Raw genomic sequence first — 17,948 nt, forward strand, 5'->3', positions numbered from 1 at the left:
TATTCCTTTTTAATTCCTGATATCTCCCTCAGTCACCAATCCTTTAATTGTACTAAATGATGCTTATGCTTCTTCGAAATTTCTTTTTCCTGCTCCTTTCACTCTGCTTCCATGTAGTCTCTGCACTTACCTGCTGGACATCTGGATGAGAGAAATAGCCTCTCAAATAGCCCATTCGTGGGCTAGTTCCTCTCCTGTCTGGTCCTCCTCCCTTTCCAGCTGCTGCTGGCTGTTCCTTAAACACCATGTCCCATATTACTTTTTACTCAAAAATCTTCAATGAGCTTCTACTTCCTATCGCATCACCCCTTCTTCATCATATCAGAACTTACCAAAGGCATTGGCAGGGGTTTTTTTTTACAGTCGTATTTTCAACTTGCATTTTTCAATGTGCCTGATGTAAAATAGATGCTGAGTATATATGTAATTACTATATGGTGGAAATTTGGCTCTTAATTTTCAAGACTTATGTCCAAACATTTCTTAAAGCTGTTTTGCTTTTCACTTCAGTCCAAGCCCTTCATAATTTCACTCTCCTTTGTATTCTTACAATATTACTACAAATCATAGACCATTTATTCCTATTTCTCATCATTTGTTACTGTTGCAGAATTTTCTGCTCAATTAATTAGCTCATAAACTACATGCTACTAAGCAAATGGTAGCAACACTCTGAGAAGTCCACAATTAATTTGTTTATTGCTTTCTGAAAACAATCTGCAGTTTGTCTTCACCAAATTACATCACGATGTATAATGGGTATTTGGGGCTTACAAATCCTTTAAAAATGTACTCGGAGCTCATAGTATAACCCAATCCTTAATACAAATAATATAAGTCCTGTCATATGACTGTAGGAAAAGCCTGTGAAGTTAATGGAGGTTTCCCATTACAGGCCATGAGTCTTGCAACAGACCGTTCAGCTAAGATATACAAAAATGAAAAGGAAACAGACCTAGATAGATGGTGTATCAAATTCTATTAACTCATATGGAATGAATTCCTCACTTCTGAATTTCTCTTTGCATTCAAATGATCCTTGAACACTCATTCATTCTTAGTTTATAAGCCAAGTACTTGATTAAAGACTGCTTCTAAATCTTTAGAAGTTCAAATGGTCTATAAGCCACAATTTCCTTATATTTATATGCATGGATATGATATGAAAATATTCTTGAATTATGATGTTTTCACCAACCAGCTTTACTCTTTAATTCAGTATCCAAAGGAACTTTGCCTGTGAATCCTAAGCATTCTTCAGAAACAGTAACAGTTCTAAGAGCAATCAAGGATTTAAAAATATTTTCATACTTTATTTCTTTCATTTCTTCTTACCTTTCTTAAATAAAGAGGGAAAGCATTCATAATCTCCGTTCAGTTACATAGAATTGGAATACTGCTATGTAACAGAACTCATCACACTAATGCACAGGATTGAAAGTCAAGCAACTTTGGTCTAGGCTGAATTGAATTAAGTCTTGACCTTGTAAACATTTCCACAGGAGGTAGAACACACACACTTGACTTTTTGTCAAATAAGGGATAGTAAACAATGATTCTGAGACCCTAATAAATTAAAGGTATTTTAAAGGTATTAAATAATTTTTTCTTTTTATAGACCAAAGATGAAGCAGCACACAGATTTTCAATAAATTAGGAAGCAAAATATTAAATCTTCATAGCTGAAATGTTTGCATCTTCAAAGCTCCAGTGGTTCAATTTGATAATGTTTGAAACTATAATTAATAACGAGATCACATTTTAAACAATTTGCGTGCAAGGCAAAGTCTGCAAGTATCTCCATTCATCATGGAGTTGTCCATGGTTTTGTACCAGTGACTTGAAAACAATGTCCTGCCACTGTATATTCCATTTTCTTTACCCTGATGGCAATCTGAATGAACAATATTTGAGCAGTAGAGATTCTTAGTTTCAATCCTCATTCAACATTGTTGGTTTAAGTGCCTCCAGCTGCTGTTCCCATGAACACAGTGTTGATGGGTGGTAAAGAGGACACCATTTCTCTACCATTTGCTCCATGGGAATCCAAGGTCTCTTGAGCTGGATACTGATTGGAAGCTCCATACATACATTGGGATGTGGAGGAAGGAATTGGGGTTTGCAAGCTGGATGCTGTAAGGGAAAATGTAATCAGCAATTGAATATTGACTGACATTTTTTTTCCTTTCCAAGTGCCACTCATTTTAAGCCTCCTGTATTTATTTTTGCATTTATCACCCATATCTATGCTATTTTCCTACAAATTGTTTTGACTTCTACACATTTCACAAAGAAAACTCCATTTCAAACTTAAATTCAGACAACTTTATCACCAAAATATATCCCCAGTCTACTTCCTCTTTCCATCCACACTTCCTCAATTATTCAAACCCCCATGTTCTCTTATCTGGACCCACACAGCCACCTCCTAACTAGTCTTAGGACTGTCACCTTTGCCCCACCCTCTCATTCTGCAGGGAACAGCCAGGATAATGCTGCTGATGTATACATCAAATTGTTGCTGTTCTCAAACTCTACAAAGACTTCCCCCCACTCTTAGAATAGAATCCAAGCTCTTTGCCCTGGTTCGCAACGTCTTCTGTGAACTGGTCTCTGCCTTCTGATTGATTTTACTCTACTGTCTTCATTCACCATGCTCAAGCACATTGGCCTTCTTGCTGCCTACTCAGTTTTCCTTGTTCCCACTTCAGAGACTGTGCACTTGTCATCTCTTCTGCCACCACTCCACCATCAGACCTTCAAGTCATCACCTCCTAATCACTCAACTTTCAACTCTAATATCTCTGCCTCAGGATTCCTTTCCCAACCATCTTACCAAAAGCAGTTTCTCCATAACCATGTGTCATTTTACCCTATTTAACTGACTTCAGAGTACCTGACACTATCTTTTTTTTTCTGCATTTGTCTATATAATCATCCCTCAATCTCTCCTTCCTAGAAGGTAAACTTCTTATAGGCAAGAACTCTGTCTGATCACCACCATAACCTCAAACTTAGAATGAAGTTTGGCACACAGTAGTTGGTTCTCAAAAATTTGACCACCTGGCTCTCTGACACTACATTTCCTTCATGTATGGTTGCTGGCTTCTCATTGCTGTTTTTCTCATTTTTCTAACTACCATCTTCTCTGTCCCTGGAAACTAGGTTTTCTAACTAAGGAAACATAGAGTGGGTCCTAAGTTCCCTCGCACTACTTACCCACTTACTCTGTTCCCTTTTTTCACTCAGAAGCCCTCTTTGCTATTTACTTGTAAGCCAGCTCTGACAACTAAAGCTTAGAATCCATCCTACACCCAAGCTATGTTCCATCAAAGCTTCCACTATCTCTACGAGTAAACAGAACTAATAGTAACAATAGCAACACAGTACATTTTAGTCTCACGGTGAGGAAACTTCCTGAAGTGGAATTTTCTGCTTCATTAGAGTAACCTAGAAGCAATGACCATCTGCAGATAGCATGAGATGAGCTGCTAGACTCTGCTCAGGGAGCATCTGTGATGGTCACGGGAAGGGAAGAAGTGCTTCCTATTGAGTTATTGGAAAAGCACACTGAGAGAGGAGAGATGGAATTTATCTTATTTTCCGTTATGCTCCAGCTGGGTGTCAATGGCCTTTACTCCAGCTAGCTTGAAATCTATTCCATTGGAAGATTTCAACCATCTCATATAAACATTAACACTCTGCCTTGATACTTACATGCATATATACTTGCCCTGTGATCCCTTATTAGCCATATTGGAAATTAAATCTATACATATGTTTTTGCCCCCTTTTTCAACTCACTGATGTATGGAGTTCCTACCATGTGACAGACACTTTGCTGGGTGCTGTTGATGTACAAATTGTACAAGTACAAGTTGCAGGATTTTCCCAGGGACAGCAACCTGGTTGGAAAAAGATGCTAGGGGACTTTATGGCAAACACACCGTTTTGCTCATTTTTACTTAAACTATATGTAACAGAGCAATAAAAATAGCAGCATTTTCTACAGAGCTGTCTAATCACATTTTACATACAATTGAGAAAATGACAGCAAACTCTATCACAAATCACCATTTTTTAAAACTTGGAGTGGTTTTAGGGTACTAGTGGAGATTATGGGGTCCAAAGATACCTCTCGGCACTGTCCCTGGGTCCAACCGTGAACAGGAGAGAGTGAGAAAAAGACATCATTACTGCCCTCGTAAAACTTAAAGTCTTTTAGGGGCGCCTGGGTGGCTCAGTCGGTTAAGCCTCCGACTTCAGCTCAGGTCATGATCTCACTGTCCGTGAGTTCGAGCCCCGCGTTGGGCTCTGTGCTGACTGCTCAGAGCCTGGAGCCTGTTTCAGATTCTGTGTCTCTCTCTCTCTGCCCCTCCCCCGTTCATGTTCTGTCTCTGTCTCAAAAATAAATAAACGTTAAAAAAAATAAATAAAAAAACTTAAAGTCTTTTAGACTGCATTTGACAGATTATATTCATGTTTTGCATACATAGTAGGTGCCAGCTATTTTTTTGAAAGAATAAGAGATTTAGCAGTGGGTTGCAGAGTGACCAACAGACTGAGAAAGGGGAGACTGTTACCAACAGACACAAAAATGTGACTTTCGATCCAAAGTGATGAATCACTTGTAGGAATATGACCTCCAGGTTTACCTCAATAGTCACCCTCCAAAGTAAGACTACATACCTGAGGTCAGCAGCCTTTAAAATGTTTTCAAGAACTACTAAAATAATTTACCTACTACTGGAGTTCGACACGCAACTGATGGTGATGTGTCTGCGTAAAATGAGCTGGTCTGCTTTCTACTATTGTCATCTAAAATGTTAAGTGGATCGTGGATGTCACTGTAGGGAGGCAGTGAGCGAACACTGCTGATGACAGAAACATGTTGGTTCACCATCGATCCGAGTCTATGAGACTCTGGGTAGTTTATGTTGCTTCCATAGTATCCTACAACAGAAAAAATCAGGAATGTATTGTTAACGTACTACAAAGAATATTCCAGGAATGAAAAAAGGGACAAGATAATAGGGAGGGGCCTAAAGATGCCATATTATAAATATTACATTCACATCCATCTTTACTATAGAGTTGGATTTGTGCTTGTATAAGGATATGCTTCACTCTGCTGGGTTTTTTTGTTTTTAAAAAAATACAAAGGAGTTATCTTATTATTAATTTTCAGATGTAAGACTACACCTCTCTCATATTTTCCTCATCTAAATTAACAAGATCTTCCTATAAAGAAAAAAAGCACTATTAACTTCTCACAAAGATTACACTACTTGTCAAATACCAATTTTATCTACAGATTTATGTTACTGGGAGAAAGACTGGTCTACATCTAGAAGAGAGGACACAGAACCCGCATTGGTGGCTGAAGAAAGAAGTCCACAGACCTTTCCAACTCCCTAAACTTTAAGTGTTTTATCAGACTAATAGGGGGCACAGTTTCTGTCCTAATCTGTATGATCTGCTGCTAGTTCTCCGGAAGAAACATTATTTACTACAAATAAAATGGATAGAACATTCTTCTTTTGGGCTTATTAAGGGAGATCTCAAACATACAGTTTGACATAGTATTTTTTTCATCATTTGTGGCATTTATAAGGGAAACTTAAAAAAAAAAACCACAAGAATTGTATCTGGAAGAAATTAGCTCCAAGTATCTAAGATTCCATGATCTTTGGAAACTTTACGTGGGATGGCATACTACTCAGAGAGGTGGAGCTCAGTTCAATGTCTGATTTTGTCTTACTGCCATCTCAAAAGCCAGGAAAAATTCTTTAAAAATTTCAATACCATTCGGTGAATTAGGAGGCAATGTTGCTCCTTGGCAGCTGGCAGCGCCTGCATTGCTCAGGAAATTGAAGCTTCCTGTATTTAAAAACTGCATACTGTGTGAATCTTGGCTGTGTGAGGATGGTCCGTAGCTGGAAGGTGGTCGAGAATTATATGGAGACCCAGCACAGCTGCCACTGAAGAAGTCTCTAGAAAGCTGCTGTTCACTCCAGGCCATGCATCGACCATGCTCTGGGCGATGAGGATAGACTCCTGATGGGGGGTGAGGCTGTGCCCTAAACACAGTCTGGTAGTTAGAGTTCGTCCCATAAAAGTCATGGCTGGTTTGAGGATGAGTAGGATAAATGGGCTCTGGGAATGTTGAGCAGTGGGGTGGAGCTGACAGGACTGGGCCCACACTTTGAGGTCTTCCTGCCATTGGTCCCTGGTTAATGACGCTTCCTCGGCTCGCCATGGCTGGAGAAATGGGTGGTGTCATCAGATGACCAGTGTTCTGGGAAAGGTCCATTTGACCTGGAAAAAATTACCAGAGCCTTCACAAGTGTCATATAAAAATAGATGGATGCATATCTTTAAAAATTATTCAAAAGATTTATCAATATGCTTTTTTTTAAAAAAATGGCTCATTCTTACTCTCTAAAAATTACAGAACTGGGGAACATTAAAAACCTAGGTTTAAAAGATACCATCACAAAAAAATAAACAAACAAATAAATAAAAGACACCATGACAATACATGTATATTTCACAATACTGAAGTGTTTTACACTTGATCTTGGCCAAAAGGCCGAGAAGCAATAATAGTGAAGTGTTTTGAAGTTAGTCACTATGAACAAAAGTCTGCGATGGTTTCATGCTTCCATGGGTATGAAGATGGTTAGAGCTCAAGCTTGAGAAACTCAAGGGATCTGTTCTTCACAATTCCCCATAATTAAAAAAACAAACTGAATGTTAAATGGTTTGATTTTTAGGATAACAGAAAAGGCAATAGTGTCAAAATGCCCATGGCTTCAAAGCAAGCCAATTCAAAACATCAAGCAAACACCCCTGATCAACAACGAGTTATGAATGTCACCCACTCTGAGGGTGTTTGACTTTCCACTGGTGGAATTGGGCCCCTGAACTATAAGGCCCTCCCAGGTTTAAAATTCTGTGTGTCCAATGAAGTTATATATTTCAGAAAAGACATAATGCAACAAGCAGACGTAAAATATTATCTAGTAGTGAGTTCCAGCCACTTAACATTCGGATTGATACAAAGGGGATGCTAGACCAAAGATGAAAATTGTAATGGTTTTCTAAAATGGCCAAATCTACTTTTTAATGGAGGAGAAATAGTCTCCTCAAAAGCCAAAAACAAATAAGAGGCCCAGTTTTTTGACTCCCAAAGCATCTTCAGGATTTTATGTGTACCTAATCTAATTTTTTCTTCCACTTAATGAAGATAACTATTCGTATTTCTGATATAACTGAGAGAGCATGTCACAGTGTGGTACCTATGTTAATAATGGCATTGATAAAAATGTGAATGAAAAATGTTGAAAATCACAGAAACTTTACAAAGCTTTCATGCAAGTTAGGTAAGACAAGTCTTGTTTACTCTTTGAATGCCTGAAGGTCACCAGTTTTGAAGAACACACAGGAATAGGCTCCTGTGAGATGCACTGAAGCCCAAATGTTTCCCAATGTACCTGTGAGCGGCATGGTGTCTGTATTCCCAGCAGGAAATGGGTGTAGAGCAGAGGGTAAGCCTCCAGGATGACTGGATGATAGAGGAAGATAGGGTGTTTCCACATGGCTTTCATTCTTCACAGTGTCACTGGAAACAGTGCTCCCTTTATTACGGTTGGCCAGAAAGCAAGAACTCGGAGAAGCAGTGAAGGCAGCTTTACTTGCATCTGGAAAGATTTTTTTTTTCTTAACAAGAAAGCTAACGTCATTCCCATATTCCTAGTATATAAGCCCAAGAAAAGGAAACTGAAAACGCTCTAGGGTCATGTCACAAAGCTGGAAACTCCGGGGAAATATGTGCCATGGGAAACAAGGCTGGCACATCTCTGGTCTTGGCAGTGGTGCCGGATTTTTGCTGTTGTTGCTACCTGTACCTTTGTGAGTGTGAGGCGTGTTCTGAAGGGCGCCAACCACCACCCCGCCCCCGCCCCGGGAGTGGACAGTCGTCAAAATGCAAGTCATCACATCCCAAATGGACATGTTCTCTTCCTTCTTTAAGCTCCCATAGAACTTCTTTCTACACCATTTATAAGGTGTGTACCACAGGTGTTGTCTTTAATTCTGATTATTTTTTTTATTTTAATCACCTAGCTACCTTAATTGATTTCATATCCTTTAGAACTTCCAGTAAATTCCTCTGACTACTCTAAGTATAAATGGTGGAGAGAAAAAATAGTGCTCCAATGGTGTTAATATACTGTGTTAGTAGTAACACGCCTGGGGAAAAAACTCTGAGACTGTTATAGCCCCACACAATGTGTGCTTACAAATTCTCGAACTTGGGTTTAAATACAGAAATACGTAAAACAAAGTATACATTTTAAGTTACCTGAATTCTTCATATACTTGTCCAATAAATTCTGTAACTCCTGCTCTTTGTCATTATTGAACTGGGTCTCCATGGCAAGGAGAATGTATTCATCAAGAAGCATTCGGATCAAATGGAAAGAACCTTGTTTGTGGATGGGAAGAGGGAGAGGACAATGTGAGATGAAAGGAGGGAGAGAAGGAGAAGGAAAGAGAAAGAGAGAAGTCAAGTTATCTTTGTGGCCATCTCACAACACTTTACAATGAGCAACTGAAATAAACAAATACTTGTTGGACTTTAAATGACCTGCTAAGACCAACATGCTTAACTTGGGTCTCTAATCTTTCTGTGTACCGCCTGCCCAGCTCACTGTGTATACTGTCCTGCCAGCTCTTTGGCCGCTAATTACATCAAAGGAAAATACGGATGAAAGTGAGACATGCTTTATGCTTTAAGAGGGCACACATTGGAGTGTGATAAGCTTTAACCTGAGGAGAATGAGCTCTACTCTGCTGTATTTCTGTTGACTTTGTACTAAATAATTAGACAATGGCCACCATGGGTCTGGAAAAAAGTATCAAGTAAGATGTCTTTCTAGCCTGAAACAAAGTTCCCTTTGGTTTCAAAAAACCAAGAGAGTTATTTTCATTTGGAAGTTGTCTTGGAAAACCTTAAACTTCTTTGAAGAGATTTCCCAACAAAAGTCTGTTTTCATAATAAAGTCAGGCTTCAGTGTGGTATGTTTTAAGAAACCTCACACAAAACCAAGATATTTCAAATAATAGGCTCAATACATTTTGTTCATCCTTCAATACAAGTTCACTGATTTTATCTAATTCCACTGAGGATTAAATAAAAACAACTTAGTAAACTGTAACCTATTTTATAATGTAAAGATTTCTTGGAAAGCTAAATGCAGGAGTACTGTCCACAAGACAGCATTATAGCTGCAAACTAAGAATCCCAGAAATTTTGGAAAAAGGAAGATATTCAATTTTTAAAAGAGCTAACTTGACTCAGTTTGTTTCACAAGTCAAATCAATCAGGAAAGAGGTTTCAGAAACATATGAAAGCATGTCTTCTCAGCTGCTCTTTGACTGCAGCTATGTAGTTCCTGAAAAAGATGTAAAAATTTGCCATATTGCAGTTGGTGCCTTTGGAAAATCATGTATTAATTACTGTTTACTTGCCTGTCTAACAAAAAAAAAATTATCCAAGCACTGATGGGATGTAATGATAATAGCTGCCATTCTAGAAGTGTTCACCGGGTACTAGACTGTGTTTTTATATATATTGTCTCACTAAAGTGCCAATACAACCCAGCAAGAGGAATATTCATCCTCTTCGACCAACTTGGGGGATAAAAACCCAAGCCAGAGAGAAGCAGTGTTAGGATTTAACTCTGCATGCGGTCTGACTCCAAAACCCAGGCTCCTACCTACCATTCTCTATGTCTCGACAGTCAGATTTGAGCAGTAACAGTGCCACACGTTTAAAAACTGATAGGAAATGTGACTGGAAAGTGAATTATGTATTCAGATAGGAAGAGCTTTATAAAGCACTTAGGATACCAAAACTGGATGCATTGTTCAAGGTGAGGTTATGCATTACTCGAGCACCAAAAAAACTCCACTTGAGCAGAAAGTCTTGAGCCCTCTTCTTTAATGATCTTCCATTTTGTTTGCTGGTCTACAAGTAAAAGGAACAAAATGAAACTATAAAATCTGTCATCTCATTACTACATGCATCCTGCATAAAATCAAGAGGTTGATAAGCTGTCTGACAAATGGACAGATGGCATGACACGCAATTTATTTTATCAGATATAATGATCTGTCCAGGGATTTTAATTTTAGTCTGTCTTTGCTGTCATTTTTAAGGTTGATAGATCTTTATTCTGTATGGTTTTGTTACCTAGCAGAATCAGACAACACAATGAAATAATTTACAAAATACTTCATCTCTTCATTTTCCTTTGACAGAACTTTAAAAAGAACAGAAGGTGAAGTGTGAAAGAAGGGTTATATATTTCTGTGAATGATTAACTCTGACTTCTCTGGTCCTGAATGATAATCTGTTTTCCTTCCAGGAGGAAAAGAAAAGTCCCTACAATATAACCAGTTTCCTTGATACAGAATGGCTAACACCAACTAGTGATGGATATATTTGCTCTTATTGCCTTGTTTCATGATGGATTGACTTGCAGGTTAACTGAAAGAGTTGAAAAAACACAGAAAATACAAAATACTGCACTCCCAGAATTTAAAAATGCAAATACTTAAAACCACATTTTCTGTCAGCATTTATGAAAATTTGCTTTTTAGAGGAGGGTCAGATCTTTTCAGCTTAAAAAAAATTTTTTTAATGTTTACTTATTTTTGAGAGAGACAGAAAGTGTGAGCAGGGGAGGGGCAGAGAGAGAGAGGGAGACAGAGAATCCAAAGCAGGCTCCAGGCTCAGAGCGGTCAGCACAGAGCCTGATGCGGGGCTTGATGCGGGGCTCGATGTGGGGCTGGAACTCATGAGCGGTGAGATCATGACCTGAGCCAAAGTTGGACACTTAACCGACTGAGCCACCCAGGCGCCCCAGATCTTTTCAGCTTTTATCTTTCACCACCTATGTTACTCAGCTGTAACTGTACTGACTGACAGGGAATGCATAGTGTCTTGTAGTTCTTTGTCAAGAAATGATGAATAGAATAGAATCTATGCCCAACACTCTCAAATCTGGTCTATTTCGAATTTTGATATTTGGGCCACCTTATTTGCAAGTCTTCAAGAGCTTTTCAAGGCATTTTTACACACAGACTATCACCCCTCCCCCACCATTCAACGAATTACCAGTTTAGCATTTACTACTAAGAAAAATTTTATTTTCTGAATCTGTCATTGAAAAATACCTTAATAACTCTCTGCTCTACCACGGTATCCAACCATTCAATGAAAGCCTCCACGGTGGCATTCTTCTTAAGAAGATCTTTCAGTTCTTGGAACACTGTGATAGAATCATCTAAAATGAAAAAAGAAAGCAGAATATTACTCTACTTTGAACTCAAGAGAAAACCTAAAACTAGGAATCATTTAAGAATTTTGTAGCATAAAAGGGAAAGACAGAATAAATTAAATGTGTTAAACAAATTATTTCATATCCTGAGAACAAGGAGCAAAAAATCCTTAGTTTTTACTCTTCAACATTTTAATAATAAGTGTATGTATTTTGGCACATATTGAAATATAGGCTTATGTATTATATAAGCATGTATATACTGGGGAAGAGTAAGTTGTCAGTATAGTTGATTATTCATTCTGAGTCCAAAGCTTTCATTAAATGCAACAGCTTCATTGAAAGCTGATGAATGAAATAAGCTAAACTTGTTGATTTCCTGCTTTCTGAACTACTTTTATCTTTAGCCAAAATTAAATTCTGCACTGTGGAACTGAGCCACTTACATGAATAATCTTTCATCTTATAAAAGTTAAAGGGGCCATTTAGAACTACTGTTTATTAAAGAATTTGAAGTTTACTGAACCCCAAAGGGTAATACAATTTTATACTAGGAAACAGAAAGCAGGGCTGATGTTGGACCACCCCAGAGAGCAGCCTATCACTTGTGCAACAGCCTATCGGAGGCTACACTTTGTCTTTTTGGAGAGAGAGGATGGGGAAATAGTGGATTGCTGTCCCTTGAAAATAGAACCTGGTAGTCTAGTCACACATATTAGCTTGCTAACTCTGTCAGATTGTCCAAACCTGCGCAGGTAATTTCTGCTTTGAAAAACAGTATTATATTGAGACATCATTTTGATATGCATCATATACCATATGATGCTAAGAGTGTAAAACACACGGAAATGTGTATGCATATAAAGTTGGAAGAGAGCTCACAACACTCAAAAACATGTTCATTATTGCCAAGTTATTTCTTTTTTTCTTTCGTTTATTTTTTACTTTTTTGGTTATTTCTTTTAAAAAAATTTTTAATGTTTGTTTATTACAGACAGACATACACACAGAGAGAGAGAGAGAGAGAGAGAGTATAGAGAGACAGAAAAAGAGGGAGAGAGACAATCCCAAGCAGGCTCCACACTGTCAGCACAGAGCCTGATGTGGAGCTCAAACTCACGAACCAGGCGATCATGACCTGAGCCGAAACCAAGATGTCACTTGTGCCAAGGAGTTGACAGACCCAGCTCTAAACAGGAAGAAGACTTACGTTCAGTGTAGATATCTGATTCAGTGTCTGTGCTGCCAGAAATGGTGAGAAGGGCCTGCGATCCAATACTATTCAAGTCAACCTTTTCAATATCAGATACCATAGAATTCACAACATGCTGGTCGAAGAGAGCTGGTCTGGCAATCTGCATAAAGAAAGTAAAAAAGACACTAAACTATATTATCAAGAGTCTATCTAAAGATAAGTTTTGGCTTCTAGAGAAATAGTTCCTTGAGACAAAAGTATCACAAATGCTTTATTTTAAAACTAAAAGCAATAGCTGAGACTCATGACCATCTCTGTTAAAGCTTTAAAAACTATTTTTGGAACTAGAAAATGAATTTTTTAATTCACGGTCATACAAGAAGGATTTTACAATGTTACGCTTCTTATCTGGAACTAGCCCAATCAAGTCTTTTAAAATTTAGGGGGCTAAAAACTTCCACAAAGCAAACAATCATTTGAGAGGAGGGGAAATATATTTTTTAACAATATACAAACCTGTAATCCTAATTTAAGAATTACTTTTTTTCTTCCTATTTAAGAGATCCAAATTAGTAGTTTAAAATGTGTTGTTTGTGGGTTTCACATCAAATATTACATGGGCTCATTCCCCACAACCTTAATTTTTATTAACTGGATTCATAATGCAAAGAACTACTTTGCATTTTACATTGCACTCAGAAATTTTGTATTTTTTTACTTTTTATTTTGAAATATATTAAATTTACAGAAAAGGAGGAAAGATAGTGCAGAATATTTCCGTATTCTCCCTATCCCCCTTCTCCTATTGTTATCACCTTATCTAACCATTGTTTATTGCCCAAGTCAGGAAATTAACATTGGTATAACACTGGTAGATAGACTACAGACATAATTCAAATTTCCATCAGTTTTCCCACTAATGTCCTTTTTCTATTCTAGCATTCACTCTGGGGTCTCACATTACATTTAACTGTCTACTTAGTCTTCAATCTCTGAAAATTTCTTGCTCTTTGCTACCAGAGGGTTTTTTTTTTTTAATCTGGTGACTCAGACACCAACATACCTGAGCAAGGTGTAAGAAAGATGTTTGCCGTTTGAGAGAAGATACAAATCTTCGCACGATGGGTATCTTCTTGTCAGTTAGAGCTTCTGGCAAGTTTTCCAAAGATGAAACAACCCACTGTTCCCAATTTTTAGCAAAATTTCTTATATCTGCTAATAAGCTACACACACAAAAAGACTTATATATTAAATGCTAAATTGTTCAAAATGCATTAAATAAATGTAGTTTAATGGAGGTATGCTATTATTCTGTGATTCCAAGAACATGACTTTGAAGTCTGATGGATTCAGCCTAGGTCTGCCATTTACCCCCTTGGTCAAAATACTCAATGTCCTCAAGTTCTGGCTTCATCTATTGAATGGGAACACGATTAGTATCTATGTCACAGGATTATTACTAGGACTACATAAAATAACTCATGGAGATTTCTCTGGTCAAATGTGGCATGCAGAGAGTAATCAACAAATAATACCTTATTGTTAATATTAACTCATGGTTCAGTCATTTTTGATAAAATATTTCTGGGTAAATGTAAGTATGCACTTGATTTTGCACATCTTGACTTCTTGAGAGATACTGCATAGGGATCATAATGTCATTTCAGGTACTTACTATTAGTGTCTAGTAATATATTTTTACAATCCAAATATGACTGTGGGATAGTGGGATACATGATCAAAAATGTACTATAGAACCCTATATAGAAACTTGCAAATGTTGGTTGTGTGTGTGCACAAACATTTATACAGAAACACAAAAATTTTAAAATCAGTCAATAATCTACACATTCTACCTCAACAAAAAAGATCTAAATTTATATTTGGAATGGTGCTACATATTGGCAAACAGTGACATAATACAGGAAAAAGAATAGAAAATGGAGTTAAACAGACGCTCAATTAAAATCCTGACTCTGTTTTTTAACTAGTTAACTCACTTTAGGCAAATAAATTAACTTCTTTCTGCTGCCAGGTTCCTCATTTGTGGATTTGGGATTGTAACAGCTACTGGGGAATAGTCTAACAAGTTGTGTTTTTTAAAAAATCCACTGTTCAATGATAAGAAATTGGTTAAATGAAGTATAGTATTTTTCAGATGCTATGCAGCCATTTAAAAACAAAATGTTGAGAGATGCCTGGGTGGCTCAGTTGGTTAAGCGTCCAACTCCTGATTTCGGCTGAGGTCATGATCTTGCAGTTAGGAGATCAAGCCCAGCACTGGGCTCTGTGCTGGGCATGGAGCCTGCCTAAGATGCTCTCTCTCCTACTCCTTCTGCCCCTCCCCTGCTCACACTCAATCTCTCTCTCTCTCTCTCTTTCATGTTTTTGGTTTTTTTTTAATTTTACTTGAGAAAGAGAGACAGAGTGTGAGTGTGGGAGGGGCAGAGAGAGAGGGAGACACAGAATCCAAAGCAGGCTCCAGGCTCCCAGCTGTCAGCACAGAGCCTGACGTGGGGCTTGAACTCAGACTGTGAGATCATGACCTGAACCAAAGCTGATGTTTAACTGACTGAGCCACAGGCGCCCTGCTCTCTCTCTCTCTCTAAGAAAGAAAGAAAGAAAAAGAAAGAAAGAAAGAAAGAAAGGAAGAAAGAAAGAAAGAAAGACAAAGAAACAAAGAAACAAAGAAACAAAGAAAGAAAAAATTGAAAAAGAAAGAAAGAAAGAAAAAATTGAAAAAAGAAAAATTTAAAAAATAATGTTGATCCAGATCTGTTGATATGAAAGATTTTCACTATATACTGCAATTATAGTATGTATACTATGGTTCCATTTTATTAATGTGTATATTTACAGGTATTCTTAGAAAAAAAACAGTCTATGGGATAATAACATAAGACATTAATGTGGAGAGATCAGGAGTATTTTTTAATGCATTTATGCATGTTTTTAATTTTCTACAATAAACTACTTGCATATTTAAGAGATAAATACATAAATATTCTGCTTCAGGCAGTTGTAAAATTAAGTAAAATAATTTATGTAGTCTCAAAGCCCATGTTGTAGTAATAAAGGTCAGCTATTATTACTATTAACTAATAATGCCTGCCCCTAATAATAGTTAATTACTATTAACTAATAATCACAACCATTCTGTTGTGACACAGAAATGTTAAGTGTACTTAATTCAGAGATCAGATTAGATGTTTAAAGATAACATATGGATAATTAAAAGAAACTATTGGTCTGTACAATACTATTATATAAATAAATAAAACGATCTACAGGAAAAAGTAAATCAAAAATAAACTTTGTTTTGTCAATCATCATGTATATATTGAGCATCAACTATGTCCATCCTACGTGTATTTGTGCCTCAAATACTAAAATAAATTTCATTTTTTCATTAGACTTTATTTACAAAGAAAAATTTTCGTTTTTATTTTTGAGTTTTTATTGTTCACACATCAGAAAGTTTTTGTGAAAAATCTTCAGGTACCATTTCAATTTCAGATTTTTTTTTATTGAAGTATAATTGACAAACAACATTATATTAGTTCCATGTGTACAACATAGTGATTTGACATTTGTGTACATTGTAAGCTCATCACCACCATAGTCCAGTTACCATCTGTCATCAGTTACCAGAGGGGATGCGGGTCCTGGTGGGGCAATATGGATGAAAGGGATCAAAAGGTATAATGTTCCCAGGATGGGGAATACAGTCTATTTAAGATCTTATTCCTTTGTTAAAAGAAGATGGTAATTCCATTATGCCACTTTATGATTTTGCAGTTAAGGCCAATAATAATAAATAATAATGTTAATAAGTAATCTTTAATAACAAAGATAAAATAATTTTTCTTATAATTTTTATTATTGTTGTTTATTTTCCATCAATTATCCCCATTTATTTTCCTGTAGCCAGTTTCTATTGAAGAACTTCTCAGTATTTCAAAGGTCAGTACACTTAAATATTTATTTTTCACTTGGACATCTCTCATATTAAAAGGATTTCAAGATTATTCTATCAATTTTGCTCAGTGAAGTTTGAGTATAAGGATTGAGGCACATCTTCTAACTAATACAAAGGGACAGGAGCGGGAAAGTAATCTTTATAAACAAACGAATTGTTATTTAATGTTTTCCTTTAATATAATGGATAGGGTTAAATTCTACATTAAGAAACTACCACATTTTATTGACTGAACCTACCTTTCAGGCATTTCTTGCATTGTTGCAGGAATGAGTACATCTGTAAGAACCTTAATCACAGCAAAAGAGAATTAACATAAATCCTTACTTAGTATTTTTGTAGAAAGACACTTATTTGTCAATTACTTTTCATTCCTAGCTTTCTAGAGAATAATATGCTAACTCATTTCTGGAAGTTATACTTTTATCTCTAAAATGAATGTATGTGTGAGGTGCATGTGTAAGAAAGGTGAGGGGTGGGGATCTAGAAACATTACAATCCTAGGTTAGCCTAGGAACACTAATAGCCTGGGTCCAGAGAGTTAATTATCAGAACACAAAGAATAATGAAAAGATGGTCAACATCACTCATCATCAGAGAAATACAAGTTAAAACCACAATGAGATACCACTTCACACATGTCAGAATGGCTAAAGTTAACAACTTAGGAAACAAAAGATGTTGGCAGGGATGTGGGCAAAGAGGAACACTTCTGCACTGCTGATGGGAATGCAAACTGTGCAGCCACTCTGGAAAACAGTATGGAGGCTCCTCAGAAAGTTAACAATAGAACTACCCTATGACCCAGCAATCACACTACTGGGTATTTATCCAGAGGATACAAAAATGCTGATTTGAAGGGGCACATGCACCCCAATGTTTATAGCAGCACTATCAACAATAGCCAAATTATGGAAAGAGCCCAAATGTCCATTGACTGATGACTGGATAAAGAAGATGTGATATATATCTATATACAGTGGAGTATTACTCAGTGACCAAAAAAAATGGAATCTTGCCATTTGCAACGACGTGGATGGAACTAGAGTGTATTCTGCTAAGCAAAGTAAGTCAGTCAGAAAAAGACAAATACCATATGATTTCACTCATATGTGGAATTTAAGAACCACAACAGATGAACATAGGAGAAGGGAAGGAAAAATAAGATAAAAACAGAGAGGGAGGCAAACCATAAGAGACTCTTAAATATGGAGAACAAACTGAGGGTTGCTGGAGGGGTGGTGGATGGGGGAGATGGGCTAAATGGGTGATAGGCATTAAGAAGGGCACTTGTTGGGATGAGCACTGGGTGTTCTATGTAAGTGATGAATCACTGGGTTCTATTCCTGAAACCAATACTACAATGTATGTTAACTACCTTGAATTTAAATTAAAAATTAAAAAGAAAAGAATACTGAAAGAAAGG

At 37.0% G+C, this 17,948-nt stretch overlaps 1 protein-coding gene across 1 annotated transcript in view; it reads right to left on the minus strand.

The window, feature by feature from the left end:
* Window positions 1-1,957: 1,957 nt before the first annotated feature.
* Window positions 1,958-17,948, minus strand: part of RFX6 (regulatory factor X6) — a 55,393-nt gene continuing 39,402 nt past the window's right edge. The window contains exons 10-19 of the mRNA XM_047101254.1: window positions 16,762-16,811; window positions 13,607-13,766; window positions 12,559-12,703; window positions 11,245-11,354; window positions 9,916-10,033; window positions 8,366-8,488; window positions 7,497-7,703; window positions 5,806-6,318; window positions 4,741-4,953; window positions 1,958-2,133 (exon numbers count right to left, since the gene is read on the minus strand). Of these exons, the coding sequence (XP_046957210.1) occupies window positions 1,958-2,133; window positions 4,741-4,953; window positions 5,806-6,318; window positions 7,497-7,703; window positions 8,366-8,488; window positions 9,916-10,033; window positions 11,245-11,354; window positions 12,559-12,703; window positions 13,607-13,766; window positions 16,762-16,811 (1,815 nt within the window). The remainder of the gene's footprint in view (window positions 2,134-4,740; window positions 4,954-5,805; window positions 6,319-7,496; window positions 7,704-8,365; window positions 8,489-9,915; window positions 10,034-11,244; window positions 11,355-12,558; window positions 12,704-13,606; window positions 13,767-16,761; window positions 16,812-17,948) is intronic.

Source organism: Lynx rufus, unplaced genomic scaffold, assembly GCF_022079265.1.
Source record: "Lynx rufus isolate CCGP_SWC_20201006 ecotype Redwood Valley unplaced genomic scaffold, mLynRuf1.p SCAF_6, whole genome shotgun sequence".
In the NCBI taxonomy this organism is placed as follows: domain Eukaryota; kingdom Metazoa; phylum Chordata; class Mammalia; order Carnivora; family Felidae; genus Lynx; species Lynx rufus.